The 26,059-nt window shown below is 30.3% G+C and overlaps 1 protein-coding gene across 3 annotated transcripts in view; it reads left to right on the top strand.

The window, feature by feature from the left end:
* The window catches only part of LOC143069128 (steroid hormone receptor ERR2-like), a 58,814-nt gene extending 41,193 nt beyond the window's left edge, over nt 1-17,621 (top strand). For all 3 annotated transcript variants that reach the window (XM_076243601.1, XM_076243603.1, XM_076243602.1), the window contains 4 exons: nt 6,603-6,713; nt 7,177-7,350; nt 7,749-8,021; nt 8,584-17,621. In XM_076243601.1, coding sequence (XP_076099716.1) covers nt 6,603-6,713; nt 7,177-7,350; nt 7,749-8,021; nt 8,584-8,825 — 800 coding nt within the window. In that variant the 3' untranslated portion in view covers nt 8,826-17,621. The remainder of the gene's footprint in view (nt 1-6,602; nt 6,714-7,176; nt 7,351-7,748; nt 8,022-8,583) is intronic.
* Nucleotides 17,622-26,059: the final 8,438 nt, after the last annotated feature.

Genomic DNA, 26,059 nt, shown 5'->3' with positions numbered 1-26,059 from the left:
AACTTCATTAAACTCTGGTGGAGAGTCTGTAAAGAATACTACTGGGGATTTTCTTGAATACCAAATTTGTGGATTGAAGAAAAATTGTGTTTTCATGGATACTTGCATTTCGTGGTTTCGCAAAAAAAATTGTTATAAGTTTATTGGAAATTCACAAAAATTGTTATCCAACAGTAATAATGAATCCACAGTACATAATTGTGATAGTTTGATGTACTTCTGTCATTCAGAAACTTTATTTTAGTTCTTTGTGGCTTAAAGCTGCTTTGGAAGGTGAAGAAAGCGTCAATGATCTTTTGCTGTTAAAACAAATAGAGTTTTGTTCTCTCAATATGTCCAGCAGGCAATCTTACCATAAATGATCGGTGACCTCTCTTCACACCTAAACCACATAAGCACATTTGCGGTGAGATATGTACTTACGATATAAAACATTATTCATCAGCTGTTTGCTTCAGGTAAAATACAAATGATTTATTGTCTCTAGCTTTGTTTTCCTGGTACATACTGGTTCTTACACAGTTAGAAAAAGTAAAGCTTCTTAAGGAAGTCATAAATCTGTACTTTGATTTCGATGTGTTTTAAACTGATGACGGCTTTCACCTCAGGCCTCTACGCACTGCTTTTACCTTCATCAATTTCGTAAACATTGTCAACTAGAATTCTGTCCGTGTTAACCACAATAACCAGCTTATGTTGGTTTGATAATGAATCAAATCTGATTTTACATTTCTTTTTATACACATTTCTGTTGACTTGCGTATGAACTTTACAAATTTATATGGGTGATTATTGATAAATTTTCAAATGGTTGGGATATGATAAAAACACAATTTGAAAAAGGAGGAACAACAACATAGCATAAAGATAAAAGCCAAACAGACAAAACAAAGTTCACAAAATATTAACAATTAAACAGCCTTAACTTATAACTTGGTACCAATAATCAATCAGTTTTAGTATGTTTCCCTACAAACTTGGTTCATAAAAGAAGTAAAGGTACAATTGGCTTATAGCATGCTTGATATTATAGTAAGTATTTTGCTATCACTAATCAGGTAAATGATCAGCCTTGACCTTTGCCTGAACTTTGTTCCAATAAAGTTGCATAATATTTTTTCAAGTTTTTCTCTCTTTTCCTTGACCACCATGATATGTACACTGGTGATTAGCTGCTTTGTTTGTATACAACAAGACCACCTCAGGTAGATACAATCCCTCAAAGTCTTGGTCTTTAGTCTTTTAAGGACTATTGAAAGGATACAAGTAATTCACTTTCTATACAGTTCCTGAAATTTTTCTGGAACTCCAGAATGGTTTTTATGGAATTTTAGACCTCTTAGACCTTTAACTTTGGCCTGTTAAGAAAGTACTGATAGGGCTTTTGGTTTCTAGGTATCTGCAGATGAGGAAACATTCAAATTATCATTTGTTTTACATGTTTTGAAGCTATGCCAGGAAAAGTAAATGTCTTATGACAAATCATTTTATAACCCATTAGATAGATGAGAAATGGAACCGAGACAAAATTTGACTTTAAATGTCGTCCACAATCTGAATCACACACTTGTTAATGTCCAGTATGATAGGTCATTTGGACTAGTTATATTTGTTTGCTGAAGTAATGACCAACAGCTATAGTATGGCCTTGACTCTTGATAAATGACAACTTTTGGACATAAATAGAAATAAGGGACACATGTTAGAAATGTGACATCAATATTTTACACAACTGTCCACTGCTTGTGGTCAAGTGATGAAAATAATCTCTGTGTTTATCAGTAAACAAATGTGTTATACCTGTTTGACATATGACTTATTTATTTATGTGAAATTTGAATACCAAGGACACAAAAGATTCAACTAGGTAAAACAAATGAGGGACTTTTTTTTTACGATATTATTTTCGCAGATGCGTAGTATGTCTGATTTATTACATTTATATTTTCTTAGTGTTGTAGTCCTTAAAAAGTTGTGTACAAATAAATGGAAACTAATGATTTCGAAAACATTGCTTAAAAGGAACTGGTCTTATACATGTGATGTTGCAACATTCTACCAAGAAGAGTACAAAATTTGTCTGATAATTTTGTTCTTACAACCTCAGAACCTAGTATACCATAAGGCCGTAGTTTTTTTATTTTTAGTTTTACGAACCCTCCTACCCTAATTTTTGCCAAATAGGAAAAAAAATAAAATTAAAAATGTTGATTTTTATTTATTTTTTCTCCTCCGACCCAGTGTTTTTCATGCAAAAAAAAATAAATTTTAGTTCATAACTGCATGAAAGAATCTAAATTTATGCTCTTGGTGATTTAGTAAGTTGTTGCACATTGATTTTCAATTCAAACCTTGTCAAGAAAAAAAAATAGTTGTTACACTAGTAGAAAATCTCCTGGTGAAATAAAAATATTTTTTTTTGATATTGACGGTTGGTATTAAAAAAAAAAATCAGCACCAGCAGTTTTTTTTTTGTTTTTTTTTTCGTCCTCCTACCCATTGGTTTTGTCAAAAAATTTCGTAAAACTAAAAATATAATAACTATGGCCTAAGTTATAATATATTCAGTTACAGTATGTAGTCTGTATCAGACTGTATGTTTAAATTTTTACTTGTGTATCTGGTGCATTTTTTTTTATCTTGCACTTCTGTGGTTTAACTTTTTTCATCAGTTCAAATTAACACTTTTTGTACCTCAGTACGCAGACATTTTACATTTTAATTAAACTGATTCTTTATTAATTGCTCATTTTAATATTTAAATGCCAACAAATTCAAGTCTTTCAGGAGGCAGTTCAGAACGTACATTTTCCTTTCTACCTCGTTCCTCATTTGCATGTCATGTAAACCCTGTATGTTCTCACCACAAAGGAACTGTGTTTTCTTGATGTGTTGAAAATATTAATACCAATGTTCAAAATAATCTAGTGGATTTGGACTAGTTTCCCATAGAATTACATTGGACTTTTTTTGGTTCTTTTAATTTAGTTAAATTATGGAGCACATGTTTCCCACTTGTCATTTTGGAACTGTTAAAAGATATTACGAGCTCTTTTGTCAAACTTAGAATAGATTCATCATCAACTGAAGTTAATGCAATATTGTTCAATAAAAGACTTTTCTTCCTCATCATCACACTTGTTTAAAATGGAAAATTAAATTAGAGGCCTTGTTTTCAAATGGTATTACGTAATCGAATGATTCTGCCGCAAAATTAGTTCTATGCTTCTAAACATTGCTTATTTATAATCCACTTATCAGCAATTTATATTGGATATTTTTTGTTACATGTTTACACAGTTTGCATTGAAAATAGTATTTAAAAAGTGATTCAGTACACTTCACTTCAGTGTGAATAGAAATTAAGTATCGGTTAATGTTTGGATGTTTTGGTTGTGAGAATCTGGTATATTGTTCTGACGTAATTATTATTGTTCCAGTACCATCACATGCTTAAAAGAGTACTTATCACTTCATATATAAGCTTCTGGATACAAGGGGATTATTGCTCTTCAGTGATGAGTGGTGAAATGGTTGATGTGCATATGGTTAAGAAATTTAAACTAAGGGTGTAGCAAAATATGTAATTAATGGCCTTTTAGCTAGGTTAATGGTCTCTATGGCTTCACTGATTTCCAATTTATTTGTATTTTAATTATACTGTGAAGGAAGTAAATTACCAAGAATAGATCCATTATTTGATGTGAAATTGATAATGATGATGAGTGTCATTTCTTCCTTAGTTGTCAATTAAACCAGAAAATATTTCAATAAGATGGATATGTACACAGGATTTTTAACTATTAACATTTTTTTTTATAACTAACACTTGTTATATATAATTATTCAAAGTTGTAAATATTTCTATAATTCTTTGTCAGCTTACTAAATTGTTTTATCAAATTTATATGATTTTTTAACTAAATCGTCACAGTGGCTCATTGTATGATTTTTTTCCAACTTATTCACATAGGCATGTAGGTTTGAGAAGTTGAATTTCCTAAGTGGAAATAACGGTGGTAAAATCCATATTCAATGTATTTCTTTACTCTGTAATGGATGACTGGATGACGAAAACAAGTTTGTTTACCATGAATTCTGTGTAATAAATATCCTCATATCAATAGATAAGCCTTGTCCAAAAGTCCCTTAATTATGCAGAATATTATCAAATTGTTGTACAATTTGTATACTTGTGTTCTCTAAGTAAATGTCAAGATCGGCAGTATAGATTATGGGAAAAAGTAGGCATTGATTTCTTTATTTGCTAAGCTGATTTTGCATATCTGAATCTAATGGAAAGAGCTCAGAATCTAATGAAACAGAAAGTCATACATTCAATTCACAATTCACAATAGAAACACATTTTACTATTATATAACAAGAGTTAAATTAAATTTCAAATTTCTTGTGTACTTTACAATCAAAATTGTATCTGGTTTTTTTCGAACACTTTTCTCGCAACTTGATATTTCAATGTGAATTTTATTAGGAGCTGTTTCAAGTTATTAGTATTTCTAAAGTGAAACATCTTGCCTTGAGTGACTTTACCTTAAATTTACCCTAGTTTCAACTGATAAAATTAAAATATTATTGACTACTTCCAAAGGATTTGTTAATACATCATAAAATTAGAATATTATTGAGTACTTGCAAAAGATTTGTTAATACATGCAGGGTTTCAGTTATAACTGGTACTCTTTCAAGGAATTGTGTACAAAAGTTCCAACTTATGAGAAATTCTGTGTTTTACCCATATTAGGAAGAAGTATTCATTCAAGGTCTTTGGTTATTTAGTAAACTAGGCTTGTATCATTTAGATAAATCAATATATCGAATAGGCAATGTTATTTGTCTATGAAATATAAGACCTTATTGTTACATAGAGAATCAGCTAACCGATCCCACTCTTTGTATGTAAAACAGAACTTATTACCTTGAAAAGCAGGATAATTGACCGCTGGTAAAATCAAAGAAGCCTTTTAACCACCATTCTAAATGTCATGTCTACTGTAAAGTGTGAGAAGAATAATGAAATTCCTTGTTTGTGGCAAAAGATGGGAAACTTAGTATTCACTTCAATGGGATGTATAACAACATTTATTCAGCTAGTTTATATATATAAGGCACTTAATCATGAACTGTCGGAGGTCAGTTTCAAAGAATCTATTACTGAAGAGAACACTTCCGTAATTTGAAATGTAACAAACAAATAAGACATCTATCTACAAAACATTATGTGTTAGGGATCAGATAACTACTAGGAAATGTTATTTAGTAATCTTTAGATGATTTGAGACACTGTAGATGCTTAAGTTAATTAATTTGAGTTGTACCCAAACTAAGTGCATAGAACTATGTGTTATATAATGTATCAAATTGTTAATAACGAGCAATACGTTATCTTATTTAGCTTATCTGAGACCAAGCTTATGTTCTTAGTTTAAATTGAGCAGTAACCTTATGTCACCCTTATGTTCATAGAAATTGGAAAACACATCTAACATTGTCTAAAACCTGATGCAAAGTATATAATATCAATTTCTTAAATGCCAGCATGCATGGGACAAACATTATGTTCTAAGTTTATATTGAGCGGTTATCCAATGTTCATAAAAGACAGAAAAACCATCTAACATGTATAATATCAAATACTTGTTAACTTTTGAAAATGTCAGCATGCATGCACGATGCACTTAAGTGGCATGACTGACATTTGAAAAATGAAATATCAGGTGCCAAACCAACATTAGTTCCATATTACAGTGTATAAAAACAGATGCAAATGTCGTGTTTGTATGTCATTTTCATAATTAAATCAATCCCAAACAAATCAAGATCTGAAATAATAAAAATATACAATTTGAAAACATCATACAGGCATTGCAAGAATTAAACATAGATTGCCAAGATAATTAATCACATCTTGGTAAAGAGAGATACATTATTCCCTCAGTAATTGTTTGGCACACTTGTAATGTAATCAGAAAATGATGCTTCACTTGTAATTTGTTAGATGAATTATAAATGATTGTAAAGGTAATTGATTATGGAAAAGATGTAAACAAAGTATTGATGGGTACATTGTTGTGGCGGAGCTATAAATATGTTCAGTAAATAAAATTATTGATTCATCGAAAGTTCAGTTAAAGTTTAAACTTTACTTCAATAAAAGAAGTCATGAGAAAAAAAGTGGGCTTTGAGATTTTAATTTTAATCAATATGTTAAAGAAATTGAATAAAGTAGGTATCTTGTAGACATTAATGGTAATTTTTTGTCTGTGTCAGCGTCTTCCAGCTGTGTATTTTCTTGTTTAAAACAAATTGAGCCATGGGCTACCTTGTTTAATGGAATATTACACAGAGTATTTCATTAGATCTTATTATGTTGATACAAATCAAAATGAAACACGAGGTCATTTACTTCTAATAATTTACTTCCTAAATATATGTCTTTTCTTGTCAAGAAAACTAATTTGTATGTTTCGAAGTTGCATAAAATTGCACTAATGTTGCATGTTCAAATGAAATTTATGGTTTTGATTAAATGTCATGAATTGCTGATGAAATGAAATTGAATATTTATAATTTGTATTTTCCAGGTGTGCGTTTAGACCGTGTGCGTGGTGGCAGACAGAAATACAAGAGAACTGTAGATTCTCAGCCAATCATACAACATATCCTTCCTATGGTGAAAAAAGCTTGTATAGAAGGTGGGTATTAGATTGGTCAAAGGGAGATAACTTATGAATAATTACAATTTTATGTTTACTTCTATAACTTATGAATAATTACAATTTTATGTTTACTTCTATAATCATGATAATACTAGCAACTGTGAAATTACAGTACTGGTGTGCATTTGTAATACTAAAATTCTGACCCTTTAATCGATTTGATGAATTTAGCTACTTAATTTAGGATCATTGGATATTAAATTTGGTGGTGGGGCACAAGGAATTAAAATATATCTGGATAAACAATAACAATGGATGCTCCTCCACCAAATGTATTGTTCCTCAAAGAATCAAATTATATAGCAGGAATCCAGTACCAATATAAAATGCACCTTAGCAATTAATAAATATCCTCTGTTACAGTAAACAGAGAAACTGTTTCAATGAATTGAGAACTTGTACACAAGTAAATATTGAAATGATACATTTTATTTTTCAGTGTGTGAGAATAAGATTTTAACACAGTTGGGCAGTATAGAATTGCAGTTAGATAAACTGTATGCCAATCCTGACCCAGATCTTCAGGGTGACGAAATTCGTTTCTTAGCAGCAGTATCAGATCTAGCCGACAGAGAACTTGTCATTACAATCAGCTGGGCCAAACAAGTACCAGGTAGACATTATAATTAGGATGCAGAGGTCTGACGAATTTTCAATTGGCTAAAGATTTTAATGTTCAAATATTTAAATATTCCGGTCTTCTTTTTTATTTTTTTATTCCTTCGCCACAGCATACTTTTTATAAAACTAAGCAATCGGACAATTATTGAATAAATTATTACCACTAAACAGAGACTAAAATTGAATTTGAACATCACTTTCACCACTCAAGTTATGTCCCTTTATTAATGGGAAAATAACTATATTTGCCTATATTTAAAAGTGTTGCCCATAAACACTGTGTTTTTTCTTCTTCAATTTTTTTAAAAGAAAGTTGATTGTTTTGCAACAACTTCTAACATGTATAAAAAAAAATATGAAAATAATTATTTACTTTTTTTTGTTTTCCAGGTTTTTGCAACCTGTCATTAAGTGACCAAATGAACTTATTACAACACTCATGGTTAGAAATACTTTGTCTCAACCTGGTGTATAGATCTTGTCCGTATACATCATACATACGCTTTGCTGAGGATCTTCAACTTACTCCAGATGAAAGCAAACAATGCCAGTGTTCGTTAGAACTTGATAATCTCACTAGAAAACTTGCCAAAAAGTTCACCAATATGGGTGTTACGAAAGAAGAATACCTTCTTCTGAAAGCCATGACACTATGCAATACAGGTATGTTTACAAGGATTCCAATCGTGGGTTCTACAGCTTCCTCAACCAATAAAAGCTTCCACCAGCAGTTTTGAAAATGGCATTCAACACTATCAGTAATTCAATCATTTGAAAATTTGTGACCAATTGCTAACAATATACATGTCAGATTATTTCAATAGACGTTTTAGATGTTTTATTAAAAATATGGTATTTTGCATGTCATTTATAAGGTTTTTAAATAAATTACTCTTAAAATGATTTCTTTATGACTGTATGTTGAAAACACCATTATCTTACTTTTATTTTTATACCCTTTTATAACTTTCTGATAGGCAGGCCTATTTATTTTGAATGGTCAAGTAATTAGTTATATCCTTATAAAACCTATTTGCTGATGTGGAAAAAAAACCCTTTCTACATTTTATACAGTCCTTAGGCCACATATAAATGAAACAAAAAACAAAAGGAATTCTCACTTAAAAGTTCGAAGAAAGGCTGGGTGTAATAATTCCAATATGCCTTCATAAAAATAAAAATTAGGTATATGTGTGTTTAAATATATATATATTTTTTTTTGCAGATGTAATTATAGAAAATAGTGAAGCTATAAAAGCATTACAAGACCGACTACAAGATGCTCTGTTAGAATATGTCAAGAATCGGTACTCTGGGAATCTACGAAGAGTTGGACATTTATACATGTTGCTGCCATCCTTAACTCACATGAAACTTCTCACCAAACAATATTGGTTTGACATTAAAAAAGATGGACGTGTAATGATGCACAAACTATTCCTAGAAATGTTAGAGGCAGATTCCTGATGAAGCAGTTTTATAGTTGAACTTGTGTGATATTTTAAAAGTGCTAAAAATAGAGCTTTCAAAATAGTTATATTTAGAATCAGGAAGTTTTATTGTTGTAGATACTGTTATGTAGATTTGCGTGTCAATTTAGAGACATGTGATATTGTGTGATGCACCAAGTCTTTGAAAAGGATTATACACAGATAATGGAGCTAATCTTTATCCTTTGTAATGCGTTTCGTCCTTCTTTTGCTTTACTTGTTACAAACAATTATGCAAACTGGTAGAGGGTATATTTAGTCAAGAATCTATCAAGTTCAGTGAAAAATTCATTGAAACTTTTCTATTTAAAAGTAATATAATATAAAAGTATGAAATTTTTAGTTACCCATAATTAGTTTATTATTTATAGAGACAGCAATAATGAAAAGAAGATTTTGTAATACAATGAAGTTACTGCTGAAGAGTGTTAATAAAACTAGAATGATGGCTTATGCAGATGACCAAAATATCTTGACTAAGGGATCTATAATTATCAAACAAACTGTGATACTTTTCAATATTAATCAGATAGAAAGAAATGTATGTTTTAATGCAATCACCTCCCTTCTTAGAAAAATGTCCATGCAAAATATAATTATATGTTGGATCAAAATAGTTCAGATGAAACAACTTAAAGTTGGTGAATTAAACCAAAGTCAAACCATAGCAACTTTGATTTAAAATTTTCAAAAATGGCTGAAAAGTTATATAATTTATGTTGTAATCTATCAGAATATAATTAATTGATGACTCTCCAGAAATTTTGTGTAATCAGAATGGTATATACATGTATTACAAAATTTGGTATATTTACAGCAGAACTCATCCATATGTTAACCAATTTTCTTGCAGATAATTAATTTGACAAAGATGTTGTCCTTTGAAAACGAATCGTTAGATAGTTTTCAATCACAGTCCAATTTAAACAGCTAAATTAAGTTTTCAATTACTTTTTAAATAAAGTCTTGATAGAATTGTTTAACTCAAGAACATTGGTTAACATGTGAATGCTCTATGTTATAAAGTATATGGAGGCTTAAACTGTTTCATCTATCCTCTAGTCATATATTTTCCTTTTATTGAAATCTGTTATCAAAGACTTGGTGAAAATAGAAAAAAAAATGTGTTCCAATTTATTTTATTATACTAAAGTGTGATATATTATTTACGTTTGAAAATAACCATTTTTATAGTTGTTAGTTGATCAGGAAATATTGTTTTTTTTTTATCTCCTAACATGGTAAAAAATGTCTGTCAGGGATATTAGCCATATATTTCATATCCATATTTGTTATACTGTTATCTTCATGTCCCTTTTATGCAATTTTTTTACAAATATATTTGACAACTATTTTAAAATTTACAAGTTTAGGTATAAAACAAAAATACTAGTTAATAGCTTGTGTAACATGGTCTGTTTTGATTATATACATCAGTAAGAAAAGCTATTTTGACCAAAATCACATTATTCTACATATTGTGGTTTATTTTCTTAGGTCTTAGGCAGGATTCCTTTCCATGTAGGGATACTTTTTTGCATTAATTGTTGAAAGATAGAAACAAAAGTCCTTAGTTTAATGTATGTTCTCCCAACAAACCCTGTTAGAATCAAATTATAAAGGATTAAATACTCAACATGAACATAAAGTAGTCTTTGAGAGATCTTGAGGCTCATTTGTTCAGATTTAAGTTTTAGGATTAGTTGAAAGACAACGTCTCTCTCAACAAGATATTGACTACTCAACACTCTTTTGTACCATACTTATATTGTGTGTTTAAGATAAAGCTATTTGTTTGTCTTAATGATATAGTAGGGGGTATTATGTTTTCCAGTCTGTGCTTCCATCAGTCTGTCCATCCTGTGTCTGGCTGAAGTGCTAGTTTACTTACCATTAAGTTGCAAAAAACATCAACTTGAAACCATAAGTTAAGAACTTTTAAAATAGATGATAAATAAGGTTTTTTACCCATATTTCACAGTTCAGTGTAATCACACTGGACATGGAAATAGGATATTGTTAAAAAGGATGATGTCCTATGGACATATTTTTTTTTTAAATTAAAAGATAATTAAGAATAGTTTTAACAATTAGTTAAGACTTCTGTAGTATAAATATTGCTTTAAATAGTAATCAGAAGTCACATAATTCATGTGTTTTATACATGAATGTTACCAGGCCAGTTACAGAAATAGGTAATTCATAATATTATCATTGCTATCCTTGGCAGACATAAGATTTTTGTCCTTGCTTTCATTGGTGAATTTAATCTCAAACTTCTTTTTTATGTAGAAATCCATTGTAAATATCATACTCTTTAAAAGTAGAAGATTTTTTGTTTCGTGAATGTCCATTCATACTTATATATGAATGAATATAGTCTAGTCAAGTCATCAGAATTCATGATGTAAATACATATATAGACCATAAGTATTAGAAAAGAATTAAATTACATTTAAAAAATCATTGTCAGTATAGTTTCAAAATTGAATAAATGCATGAAAGATCCAAATATGGATTATTTTAATGTGTATATAAGAAAATATTTATTGTAATCATTCAAAGGAAATTGATATCGAAACGTATTGAAAAAATTAAAAAAAAAATGTTAAAAAGGAAAAAAATAGAAAAATAAAAAAAGAAGAAAAATTCATAAAAAAAAAAAAAAAAAAAAAAATAAAAAAATCATAAAATAAAAAAAATAAAAAAAAATAATAATAATAAAAAAAAGAAATAAATAGAAAATGATAAAAAAAAAAACACAATGTCCCAGTAAATACAGAAAATCTGTATGACCAGGTTGTTTCATGAATAAACAAAGGGTGCATATGATTGGAAATGGACATTTGGTAATTATTGTCGGTATTGCAGTTTACTATTTCCTGTAGCCTGTAGTTACTGAATAATAATTATCAACTATTGTCTTTTCTTGCTATCATCCTTTTGATATATTTCTGAAATGAACATTTATGTAAGCAAGTTAAAAATGTGATATAATCATAAAATTGTAAAAAAAAAAAAAAAAATTAAAAAAAATTAAAGTAAAAAAAGAAATATATGAAAATTAATTGCAAATCCCACATAACAGACACTGTTATATGAACATGATACCACTATTAAATTTACTGAATTAAATTCACCATTGAGAGTATGGACAATTATCATGAGTTTTTGTTTGAGTGTGAACCTTACCATTCCTTTTTTGTCATTGAGAGATAAATTGTATGAAATTTTCTTCTGATTTGAAGTTACTTTGAAGAGTTTATATTATTATTGAAAAGGAATATAAAATTTTTATTTTAATCATTTTACAGGATACAGATAAGATATACATAACTTGGAAGAAAAGCATTCTTATAAAAGATCTTACATTTCAATAGTTTAACTTTGCTTTTGTCTTATTGTATTTAAAATGATTTCATTGCTGTTACGAATCCGTCCAGAGTACATCAAATGAACAAAAATCCATTGCATGCACATGTATTGAAAGTTTCAATAGTTAAACTTGTGTGTAGAGCCACATATCATTTTAATTTTATGGAGTGTGTTAGACTTGCATGTTGATGTGGAAAAGTGTTTGTTTGAATATGTCTGTGTTATTAAAATGTAAGGATAACAGCTATTGAACATGTAAATACTTTAGAATTCCTTGTTTTAAGACATGACAACAATGCTTTCCTTCCCTGTCTAATTATTTTTTTCCTGTAAATGAAACAAGTTGCTTTGAAGGTTAATAAAAAAAATATATCACTTCAAAGTAAGATGACCAAAAAATAAAGAAAAAATATCCCCAAAGAAAAAATCTCAAAAAAGGTTTTAGTAATAAATTTAAGAAACTCTTCAAAGTAATGAACAGATTTCATAGAGTGGCTTGCTTTTGCTTGCATATTTTCATTATATTGACTGCCATTTTGACTGTACTTAGATTTTGTTTTGTTTTAAGAGAAGGGTTGAATGTATGTGTGCACTTTTTGTTCCTTTGGTCATATTTATTTACACAATAGCTTTACAGATGGCATTAAGATTCTGTTAAATTAGATATAAAGGATATATATATTTTATATTTATTTTGTTTTTTTTTAGTTTTGCATTTAACAGATATGAATCTAGCAGTCTACTTTATTAAAAAAAATCACATCGAGTGTAATTCCTAAAACATGTTTGTCAAAATAAATCACTGATAACTCTAAAAAAAAAATAAGTATGCTATTGTGAAAACTACCTTTGAACCAGCAGATTCATCTCTTCTCACAACTGGTCAAATAAATTTGCTTGCTACAAGTTATTAAAACCTTTACATATACATCAGTGATTCTTGTTATTAATCTAGATGTTGATTCACTTATTATGGCCACTGTTATTTGGGTGTACCATATCTAGATGTTGATTCACTTATTATGGCCACTGTTATTTGGGTGTACCATATCTAGATGTTGATTCACTTATTATGGCCACTGTTATTTGGGTGTACTATATAAAAGATGTATGAAAGTACAGTAATGTATGATAGTGCTGTTCCAGTTAACTTACCATTGCACTTGTTATAGTCTTACAAACTTGTGTAAATATTTGTTGATTTGTTAAAATCACTCAATAAAACATGATAATCTAGAATATTTAACCCTCTGTTATATGGATTCATTGTTATAATGTATTTGGTTTTTTTTTGTTAAAAGCCTGTAGCCTTTTTTGTGGGCATGATTCACCATTCCAATTTTTTTTTTTTCAACTTGTCATTTTTTTTTTAAAATACTGTATTTACCATTATGTAAGCCACTCTTCTTATTAATATCCCCTTTCAAAATTTTTGGAGAAAAAGTATTAGTTTTTCTTCTAAGAAAACAACCAAACAAACCATTTCAATGTGTAAATTGTAGCTTGGTGATTATTCTTTATACTTTTGTATCTGTTAAGCAGTATTTTTTTGTTAAACATAAATATGATCTATCAAAGCACAGCTACCCTACATTAAGAAAAATAAATGCTGGTATATTTGATTTCAATTATTTGTTTACACTCCCCCTTTTTTCTAAAAAAAAAAAAAATGCATCACCTACAAGGCTTATGATTTGGTACATACAGTATTGAGCATAGTAATGTATCTTCAGTATATTTTTTAAAGCACTATATCTGTCACTATGAAGAAATGTCATATGTTTTTTTTTATCTACAAAGAAAGAATTGTTCGGTTGATACCAAACTCTTCTCAAATGAAAAGAAAGCAATACTTATAAAGGAAATAAAAACTTTTAATTTATTAATTTTATTCCTTCTTAAATTTGGTCGAATTAAAAAGATTGGCTTCTATGCTGTACTTTTGTCTCTGAATGAGAAGAAGTTACAAAAAGTACATTTTTTTAAAATCTAGTAAACCCGTTTTTAGAAGAAGAAAAAACACTTCTTGCATATTCACCTTTACTGTACTGTTAAGTTATGTTACTCTTTATACATGTATCATACTTCTATATGTGCCAATAAATGAAATATAAGAATGTGAAAACAAATTAAGATTGCAGTTTTTGTATACTATTGATCATCCCAGTTTTTTTTTAAGTTTTGTTATTTTTAATGTTTAACTCTTTCGAGGACATTGCTACATATCTGCAAATAGATGACAGAAAGAGTTTATATAATTAAAGTAAAAGTTAATCTTGTGGAAGGAATTCTATTTAAATGATCAGAATCTATACAAACTATATTATTTGGTCAGTGTGATATACTTCACAGATGTCAACTATTTTTGTCTGACCCTCTTTAAGGTGGTACCCAACACTTTCATTAAAATTAATTTGGCTCCTTTAATTTTCATAAAATTTTGTCAAAGTATTTACTTTGAGACTAATAAAAATATTAAAATTTAAAAAATTTTGAACCAACCGTTTTGTCAGAAAAAATACACTGGTTAAATAGCAATTTGACAAACACCAATTTTGATTATTGAGAAGCTTGATATTCCTTTTACAATACACCGTAATTAAAACGTTTAGCTGACTTTACAGGGTTATCTCCCTGTAGTGTTAGGTACCACCTTAACATCTTTTACTTTCCAATTTGATTGGTTTTGTGTATTCCTAAAGGTTAATGTATAAAAGCCCTTTGAACCAATGGTATCAAGGAATTGTTTTTTTTTTCAAAACTATGATTAATGGAGATTTTTTTTCTGTTTTCAGGCATTTTTTTTCTTTCGAAAATTTTTTCTGAATATGTCTAAAACATAGTCATTTCATAAAAAGTAGAGTTCGCTTATATAAACTGTCCCGTGTTATTTATTGAAAACAATTCTTTTTTTGCATTTCATGATTATTAATATTGCTTTTTGTACTGGTAAAATTCATCTTAGATACCAGGTTTATAACTTGAATTAAATTTTCTGAGAAAAAAAAAGGAAAAGAAAAAGTAGTCAACATAATGATTTTCAAAGAACTACCATATTTATTGTTAAAATCAGGAATGTAATGCCCCTTGACTACTAGAACTTCTATGAAACAGTTATTTTAGGGCATTCACCAATAAATATGAGAATGAATCTCTTAAGAACAACTTTGTTTTTATAATATCAAAGGAAAGCCATTTATTTTAACAGTATTATATATTTTTTTCCATTAATAACATGGAGCCAAATTGTTAGTAAAGATATTAGCACCACAAATAAATTGTGGCATTACACAAATGTGACATGCAAATTGTTAACAGTAAACTTTGGAAAAAGTTAAAGGGCTATAGTAGGGTAGAATCTCTTAATTGTTAACTAGTATGTATAAAAGGACAAATTAGACAAAAAGACTGTTGACTTTAATTGATGCACACAATTTGTTTATTATTTTTATGACAAGTGCTTGTATTTTGCACTTTGATTTCAATATAGTTGGTTTACATAGGTCAGTTAGTAGAACAAGTCTCGATATTAATAAAATCCTAGAGTTAATAGCACAATTTGATTGTCAAAACTGTACTTTATATTCAGTTAACAAACCACATCATTAAACATACAAAAACAAATTTTAGATAGATTTTTATTTTTTATGAAATCCCAATTTGTTTTTAATTAAAAGTTCCAAATAGGAAATATATCATCCCTGTTTAAAAACTTTCTGAATAGTTAATATATTTACTACTTGAATACCAAGTACAGAGAAATGATAATTGGGCTGTTGTTTGTTTTGTAAATGTTTACGAAGATTTGAAACATATTGTTACCTTAGTACTAGGAACATATCTTTGAGAAGTATAGTTATGCATATTATTTGTTAGCTTAATACCAGCATTGTGTATGCAGTTCATTTAAGCTTATTGTTGTTGTATCGCATAAGGAAAAGGATATTATTTTTCTAGGAGTTTTTTTTATTGAGATAGAAAAGTTAGACTTGATGTATCCCACTTTTTTACATTCCTGTGTGTGATTTGAAGTGTTTATTTTTGTCTGCACAATATATTCCCATGCAAAATTCCTTTTTCATCATCATTATTCCATGTTCAACATTAAACTTGCGAATGGAAATCCATGAATACTGAATTTAAATGAAAAAACAATCCCCAGGATTTTACAAAATTAGATTTCTTTTTTTTACTAGCTGAAAACATTTATTAACAAGTTCCAGTCAAATATTGTAAATGGAATAAAAAAAAAGATAATCATTAATATTCTGAGTTTCTTTTACAGTCATTTATTTATCTTTGTTTAATATTTTTTTGTTCCTTTTAACAAATTTCATAAAGATTTATTAGGGTAAAAAATAAGTTTTGTTTTTAATTTTTTGTTTGCTTGCTATGTATGCTTTAAAGAGTTTAATTTGGTGAGGACATGAGCAAATGGATTGGGGTTGCAACCTTCTTCAGTTGATTATTTTTAGTAATGTTTTTTGGAAAAAGCTCATGATCACCTCAATACATTTATTTTTGGAAAAGTCTTTATTATTGAAAGTTCTTATGACTTGTTAATATAGTCCGTCAAAGACACATTAGAGAAGTTAATTAAACTTTGGTGCATGAAGAATTTTTTTTATAACGTTCATTGATGTTTTATTTAAAGTTGTTTCAATGAAATTGGAACATCCCCATTGGTACATTTATAATTTATTTTTAAATATTTTTTACATGCACATCTGTTATAGCCTGTTGTTATTGATGTAATGTTTCTGTTATTGTTAGTATTTATATAAAACCAATGCCACCAAACCATGCAGAAATTGCAGAACCCCGAACAAAACACATTGGAAATAAAACAATCTGATTTAATGGTAAACGATTTGCAGTAAATATGTAATGAACAAATTCATCAGTAAAACAGAAAATTTGTCTTTATCTTCAATTATTGTTTAATGTACTGTCAGAATGTGACTTATTCACTGATCTTTTTACTTAATTATCAAAGTGTCAAAACAGATTAAAACATAACTTTTTTTTCCTTTTTCCTAACATGTATTATGGAAAATGTAATCGTGAAGAAATTGAGTCATTTTTTATGAAATGTATTGACAAAACAATAGCTTGAGTAAATACAAAACAATAGCCTAAGCAAATATTTTTTTCTACAATTGAAAGGCTCCATGTATATGAAATGATCTCAATGAAAGCAAAATCCATAGCTTCTTCTGGGTCCATCTGTGATGAAGAGGTTCTAAATCATATCATTATCTTAGGCAGCATCCAGTACCTCATTACCCATACTTAGGAAATTGCATGGTTTGATATATATTTTGTGTGCATTTTTGTCAAGACAGAATTGCTACAACAGTCAACTGTTCAATATTAAAAATGGAGCTTGTCACAGAAATGTATTTGTTTTTGTTGTTTTTTCAATGCCTGTCTAATAAACTTCCTGTATAATATCAGTTAAGTATAAATGTACAAGGACAGTTACAAAAATAATATTAATTTATTCTACATGGAAAATACTACATGTGTATTTGTCATAAATTTAAAGAGTAATCCAACAGAAAATCTTCAGTGTATACATGTGGAGGTCATTCACTGTGAAAAAACAGATATTATCTTCTTGAGCATGCCAAGCTCTGACTAGGCAATGAAACTTGACTGGAAAACTTTTAACAGATTTGAAAATTCTAAGTGAGAACAGATTTGAAAATTCTAAATAAGAACATGCATTAATTTTACACTGGTACATTCTTAAAGTTGATGCTGTATTAATGTGAAAAAAGATTTTTGAAAGAACATATGAATATCTCCAGACAGAATATACTTGACATTCATAACCCTATTCTGTATAGGGGATTTATCATAGCCAAACAAAAGTTATTATATAGATATCAGAAAAAGAGGAAAAAGTACATGTACATTTGAATGACAAACAAGGGAAATCAATGTATACCAAAAAACAAAAAAATACAAAGAATGCCACGACTGGTTTTAATTAATAGTAAAACCAGCAGCAAAAAGGAGTGATACCAAATGGTCTTAAAAAAACCACCATAATGTCCCGAGTAGTCAAGGGTAATGATTGGAACAGTTCCACCGGGTAAAAATCAGTCAAATCATTTATTTATGAAGAAAGAACATCTAACATAACCTGGCTGCCATTCAAACAATATTGATTCCTGTGTTCATCAAACAGTTGACTGTTAGAAGTGATATGAAAAATACTTGTGCATCAATATTCGATTGCAGTTAAGTATATCAATCAAAACTGATATATAAGACAAAGTAAAAAAGAATACCAAGGCTAATTAAAAAAAAGTTAGTCATGAGCACTGGTAGTTCATCAGTTAAAAATCGCTGGAAATATATTCCAGTGATAAACCATTACCAGTGGCGGATCCAGGGGGGGGTTCCGGGGGTGTGCACCCCCCCCTTTATTTTTGCCGATCAATGCATTTGTATCGGGACATATGTTTTGCACCCCCTTTGCCCTGGGTTAGCCTGGGTTAGCACCCCCCCCCTTTCGAAAATTCCTGCATCCGCCCCTGCATTACAATTATCCACTGGAATACTTTTCTGCATATTAGCATATTAAAATAACACCATGAACATTGTGGGTTCAAAAAATTCTGATTCAGAAATATGGAAAGAAAACCATATAAGAAATTTAACGATAGCCTTTTTTCCATTCAAATTTGATACCTTGGTCAGACTTAATATTCAATAAATGAAAAAATAGCGAAAAATGCTACACAAAACTGTTAGCATGCTATACCGGTAGCATTTTATTTCACTGATCAAAATGTTCCTCTACTCGTATGTATAAATCCTGCATCTGATCTATTACATGAATAACAAGTGGGACACAACTTAAATAAAGTGATTTTTGTTTAAATTTCAAATTTCACACCATCTTCATCAGGTAGGTAATGTTCATACACATGCTTGGAGATGCACAGTTGGATGGTCGTGTCTAAACAGTAGATATTCAAAATGTATATCTATTCTGAAAGAGGGGCGAAAGATACCAGATGGACATTCAAACTCAGATAAAAAATAAACTTGACAACGCCATGGCTTCAAAAGTAAAAGACAAACAATAGTACACTAAACATATAGAAATATAAAGCCTAAGCAACACAAACCCCCACAAAAACTGGGGATCGCAGGTGTTCCGGAGGGGTAAGCAGATCTTGCTCCACATGTGGCACCCGCCGTGTTGCTCATGTTATTACAAACCCGATAATAGTCTAATTCGGTAGGTCACATTCGTCTGAGTCCTGCGATTATAGATGCTACATACTGCATGTGGACAAACTAAGGTGTTTTATGAGACCTATCATCGGCTTTGTATTACCACGATGACTTTGTCTTTCGTTGTTTTTCTTTATTTCGCAATCGGATGTTTTCGGTCAGTTTTTTAATATCCCTTTGGAGAAATGTCGATTACAAGCAAATGAATCTTTAAAATTGATACATCAATTGGTTTAATTCCTACTAATGAACTGGTAACAAAAAGACAATTTGAAATGATTAAAAGTCACTTACCCGTTTATCGATCAGAACCATCTCAAAACCATAAGATTTGATACAATTGTAAACAGTAATTATGTGACTTTTGTCGTCTATATTTCATCCGAATTATATTTCTTGGTGTATTCCATACAGTAGGGAACCTCCTGATCCAACAAGTTGAATAATGTACATTGTATCTTTAAATTCCAAAACCATGAATTAAAGCATATCAATGTCCGTGTAATCCTGATTATCATTGTTTTTCTAGTTTCCTTAATTAGAAAGTAGTTAACTGGTTATAAATGTAGGTTGATGATCAGTAATAAATTGTTCACGTCTTTTATTCATAGTTTCCTTGAATGTCATTGATGTTTTCCGATCGTGCATATAGGACGCTACAACTCTCACGTAAAAAATAAGACTTGCGTAAGACTTGTGTTCAAAAAGTCATCTGTAAGACGAATTCTTGTTCAATTTGAAATTAGTTATTTTACATATTGATCATTAATAGATATCTTCTCAATGTTATGCTTTCTTGTCTTACGAAGGGTACAATAAGTTTTACATTCAACTTTTTATGAATGGTTTTCATGAGTATTTTTCCTAGGAGATAAAATGATTCGCCCTCTGCTTGATGTCTTGGATATACGTGTTAATAAACATGTCCAACATCTCACGTAGATAAAATTAGGCATATTTGAAATCCTAGCTTGTTCCTTGATTAAAATATCTTGTATGCCGTAATAGACATCATCTTATAATTGATTGATTTATTGCTAGATGTTAGCTATTCTAATACTATTGACTGTATGACTATCTAGGGGCGCCTGTCGAATGCGGGATGCACACTCACAACCCCAGTGTTGACAGGTTAGTTATATGAACTAGTTAGGCAGCAACCATTTGATTTTCTGGGGGAGGCTATGGTTTTTTTTTTCTGGACAAATTTTTTTTTTCACCTGCGGCGAAAAACAATCTATTTTTTTCGCGACAAGTCGAAAACAATTTTTTTCTTTCAATTTTAGCATTACATAAAGTGGCAGCTGAGTGTGAAACAAACAATTTTTTTTTTCTCGGAATCAAAAACAAATTATTTTTTTCTCCAAAAACTGGAAACAAACTTTTTTTTCCTAAAAAAAACCATAGCCTCCCCCCCCCCCCCCCAGAAAATCAAATGGTTGCTGCCTTAGATCACTCGTCCACCCAGGCCCCTCATATCATTTCAGGAACATTCCAAAATATCAATGCTTTTAAAAGTCTAGCACACGAGAAGATAATGAGACCAAATTATAGAAGATGTAGCCTCCTATACTACACGTCTTAAGTACGATATAGAATGTGTACATTTATAGGCACGAACTTTTTTAAATTTCCTATTTTAGTACGTTTTGTTAGTCAACTGAACAACTGCGAGGGTTTAGATATAAAATTTGGTTCTCTCCTTCATCCATGTATGAGCCTGTCATGGGTCAGCAACTTCGTAAATGGTTGTCTTGTATCATATCTTGGTGTGTTTTTATTATGTTGAGTAAATTGTACAACTTTTAATCCTGGAAGAGTTTATTTGGTTTTGATGGCAGATCTTCAATATACATTTTTTTCTGTAATTTATTTTACACGTTGGTTGCCGTCTTGTTTACGTCTTCAAGCACTGTGTCTTTTTTTAATACCAAATATATCATGATAGCAGAGTACAACGTGGCGGTTAGAAAAGATCACCAGCAGGGATAGGAAGGTAGCAGCAGACTTCCCGTCGATCAAGTGGAGAAAATTTAAGAAATTCGCGGCTTGTCAATGAGTAGGAAAATATTCAGGAAGACGAATGGATCTATCCTACTGTGTGATTGTCATACTGCAGGTGAATCATGCTCATAGAAATAGTCTTTGTTGAATTGCATAATTTGATGGTTTAAAAGAGTTACTCAAGTTTACAATTATAAACATCAATTGTGTGTTGGTATGAGCCAGTGTTATACATGTACATCGTAACTAGAATTCGAAGTTGTAATTTGTGCCTGTTGCAAGATAACTGTCAGACAAAATTCTGACTTCCTTTTATTAAAGATGAAACGTGGGTGTTTTTCTGCATAAATATAGATACATTTCATATGGTAAAAAAAATACATTGAAACCAACTTCACACGCTATGCGTTATTAGTGTCATGTAGAGTCTGTGCAATAAGACAGTTTCATAATGTCATATGGTAACAATATACTCAACGCGTGACTATAAATATACGGAGCCCCGCTAGGGACATGCAAAGAAAAAAATATATTGTGCGCACAAAATAATATATTGTGCGCACAACTTAATTATATTGTGTGCACAAAATAATATATTGTGCGCACAACTTAAATATATTGTGCGCACAAAATAATATATTGTGCGCACAAAATAATATATTGTGTGCACAAAATAATATATTGTGCGCACAACTTAATTATATTGTGTGTACAAAATAATATATTGTGCGCACAACTTAAATATATTGTGCGCACAAAATAATATATTGTGCGCACAAAATAATATATTGTGCGCACAATTTAAATATATTGTGCGCACAACTTAATTATATTGTGTGTACAAAATAATATATTGTGCGCACAACTTAAACATATTGTGCGCACAATATGATGTGGTGTGCGTCCAAAGTTAGGAAAACAGTTTTCACTTGACTCATTTTATTGATCATTCAACAAGGTTAAATGTTCGTGGTTTAGACAAAATCTCAGATACCAAATACAATAGTTCTTCTATATTTGGTTGTATGAAACGATTTTAATGTCTAAATGTCAACTTGACAGGTGTCATCTGACCTTGACCTCATTTTCAGGGTTAAGTGGTCCGGCAAATTCGTTTTTTGTTTTTGGTGTATTTCTCGGATACTATAAGCATTTAGCTGGATATATTTGGTGTACGGAATGCTTGTATGGTGTAATATTAATCTGACCTTGATTTTATATTCATGGTTCGTGTTATTTGATTCTTGTTTGGTCTGTTTTTCAGATACTATAAGGAATAAGTGAACTTTATTTGTTTTATGGAATGATTGTTATGTATATATATTTGTCTGACCTTGACTTTATTTTCATGGTTTATTGGTCAATTTTAAATATCTCAGAATTGGTCTATTTTTTAGATTCGATAATAAAGGTGTAGTTTAACTGTATTTAACGTACAAAATAATTATAAGGCGCGCATGTTTTATAAGGTTTGTTTCTCAGATATATTTGGTTCTTCAATACAACAAGAAAATCTCGCACCCAAAGGCGCGCTTCAGCTGGCCCATTAAAAAAAAATATGTACTAGTTCAGCGATAATAGACATCATACTAAACTTCTTCAGTGTTTCTCGTTTCTCGTTTTTTATATAGATTAGGCCGTTGGTTTTCCGGTTTGAATGGTTTTACACAAGTAATTTTGGGGACCCTTTATAGCTTGCTGTTTGTTGTGAGCCTAAGCTACGTGTTAAAGACCGTACCTTGACCTATAATGGTTTACTTTTATAAATTGTGACTTGGATGGAGAATTGTCTCATTGGCACTCATACCACATATTCCTTTATCTATCCAAAATATATTAAAGAAACTAAAATTAAAATTCATAGAAGACCAACACAAGGCCAGAGGCTCCTGACCTTGGACAGACACAAAAATGTGGCGGACTTAAACATGTTTTGTGAGATCTCAACCCTCCTTTTGTACCTCTAGCTAATGCAGATAAAAACAAAAAACAGCAATACCGACAGTAAAACTCAGTTTAAAAGAAGTCCATGTCCGATGTCAGAATAGGTAACAAATGAAACTTAACAAAATGACAATGATACATAAATTAACAAAGGACTACTAGCAGTTACTGACATGCCAGCTCCACACCTCAATTAAACTGATTGAAAGATTATGACTGTCTTAATTATTTGAATATCAAGCACAATCCCTCCCGTTAGGGGTTGCATATCATACCATCATAAAATATATGAGAAGAGTATAACCCGTATTTGTATGAGCTATGGGGTATATGTATTATGTTGCCTCATTGGTACTCGCATCGATCGCGATCAATCGGGCCACAAGTTTTTGAATAAATGATGCCCCAAAACGGACCATATTTGGAAAAATTGAATCATAATTGTTTCGTTTGTTTTCAAATATATACCACTGAGGAATATTTTTTCATTGACTATTCCTAAATTGCTTCGTAACATTTCAGTTTCATAATGAATACGAACAATATTCTGTAAAATTGTATAATGAAATTGATCAAAAATAGATACTATCAGTGACCTCTTGCACTCTCTTCTTTTAATCAGAATGAATCTATAACTTGGCCTGAAACATTTGTACACAACTTTAAAAAAAAATCTAAATCATAATTAGCATACTGTTCTACGTAGGAAACTTGTTATTCAGTGGTAGTCTTTTATTGGTGCTCAATCGTCAATCAAAGTCGTGAATTGAGGAACATGTCAGTCTTGTGTCAATCAAAACGAAATCTTGAGATTTTCAGAAATAAAGTATAATGCATAAGTGCAAATAGTAGTTGTATATTTGGTACAAAAAAGTCTACATAAGTTAGATAGTGTCCTCGATCTATTGCCAAGTCTGTTTCAAACCGTTCCAATAAACTCTGATATAAAGTGGAGGCTTCCGACGAATCTGTTGGTAAACCAAGTTTCAGACGAAATAAACGTAATTTATTCAGTATTCATGTCAGGAGTCGATACGAATGCACTGATGATTTTTTGAAAGAGTATTTCCATGTATCTAGCCCCATTTCAAAAGAAAACCTTATGCATTTCTCCATTCTGTCACTTTAAAAAGGAGACATTGAAGCCCCGTACCATGTGTAAGGTCAAAGAATTTAACGCACACTATATTATGTTGTGCACACAATATGTTTAAGTTGTGCGCACAATATATTTAAATTGTGCGCACAATATATTTAAGTTGTGCGCACAATATATTTAAATTGTGCGCACAATATATTTAAATTGTGCGCACAATATATTATTTTGTGCGCACAACTTATTTAAGTTGTGCGCACAATATATTTTTTTTTCTTTGCATGTCCCTGGCGGGGCTCCGTAATAAATAAACTCATCATAGATACCAGGACTAAATTTAGTATATACGCCAGACGCGCGTTTCGTCTACAGAAGACTCATCAGTGACGCTCGAATTAAAAAAAGTTAAAAAGGCCAAATAAAGTACGAAGTTGAAGAGCATTTAGGACCAAAATTCCTAAAAGTTTTGCCAAATACAGCTAAGGTAATCTATGCCTGAGGTAGAAAAGCCTTAGTATTCAAAAATTTGTAAACATTAAATTTATAAATATAACCATATCAATGACAATTCATGTCAGCACAAAAAGTGCTGACTACTGTGCTTGTGAAACCCTCGAGGAAATAAATCTCCACCAGAGATGTTATTTAAAACGATCATAATTTTGTCCATCTGTAACACATGCAGCCTAAAGTCTGTCCCCATGCCTCAAAAGAGTAAATACTTTGAAAGAATAGTTTCAGTAGCCAATACAAATCTTGAGGATGATGAAGCAAAAACTGTACTTGTTTTTAATATAATGACGAAGAAATAACCAACTTTAACCTTTGTAAATTACAAATTTTGACACACAACGTGAGTCGTCCAAACGTCATCAAACTCAGTCACGATATAAAAGTGCAGTCATCGAGAGTACGTTAGAAAAAACCAACGGTTTAAAAGAATTCTTATTTTACAATAAATTAAAAAAAAAAGATAAAAGGAGGATGCAGGCATATTTATAATCAACACATAATTGTATATTTATCAATATCTCTGATTAAGAGAATTGCATGTTATACATAAAATTGTTGAACTGGTCTGGGACTGTCATTTATATGCATATGCTAATTTAATATCTAAGTGGTAATTGTGTATTTTTGATATTTTCACATATTATGTTCACACAGCGTTGTCAATATAATGGAATTTTATGCGACTGTTTTACAAGTGAGAGGTTCGGCTACCTATAATACCAGGTTTGAGCAATCGTTTTCTATATAAGAAAATGACAGTACCAGTCAGGAATATGACAGTTGTTATCCATTCCTTTGATGTGTGTGAGCTTTTGATTTTGCCTTTAAGTTTTGATTTGCGTTTTGAATTTGTCCTTGAGTACGGTACTTTTGTTATTTTACTTTTTCCGCCTTATTTGCAAAATCATCTTTTGAGTAATAGTTCATTGATGCAAGTAGAACGTGAATTTATCACATCACAGACATCAAATATTTAGTCAAGGAAAATTTACATTCACTAAAATTTGTAAATTATAGAAAGTTGA

The sequence above is a fragment of the Mytilus galloprovincialis genome, chromosome 3 (assembly GCF_965363235.1).
Source record: "Mytilus galloprovincialis chromosome 3, xbMytGall1.hap1.1, whole genome shotgun sequence".
Classification (NCBI taxonomy): Eukaryota; Metazoa; Mollusca; class Bivalvia; order Mytilida; family Mytilidae; genus Mytilus; species Mytilus galloprovincialis.
Note: the sequence above shows the minus strand (reverse complement) of the source record. Positions and strands in the feature narration are given on the sequence as shown.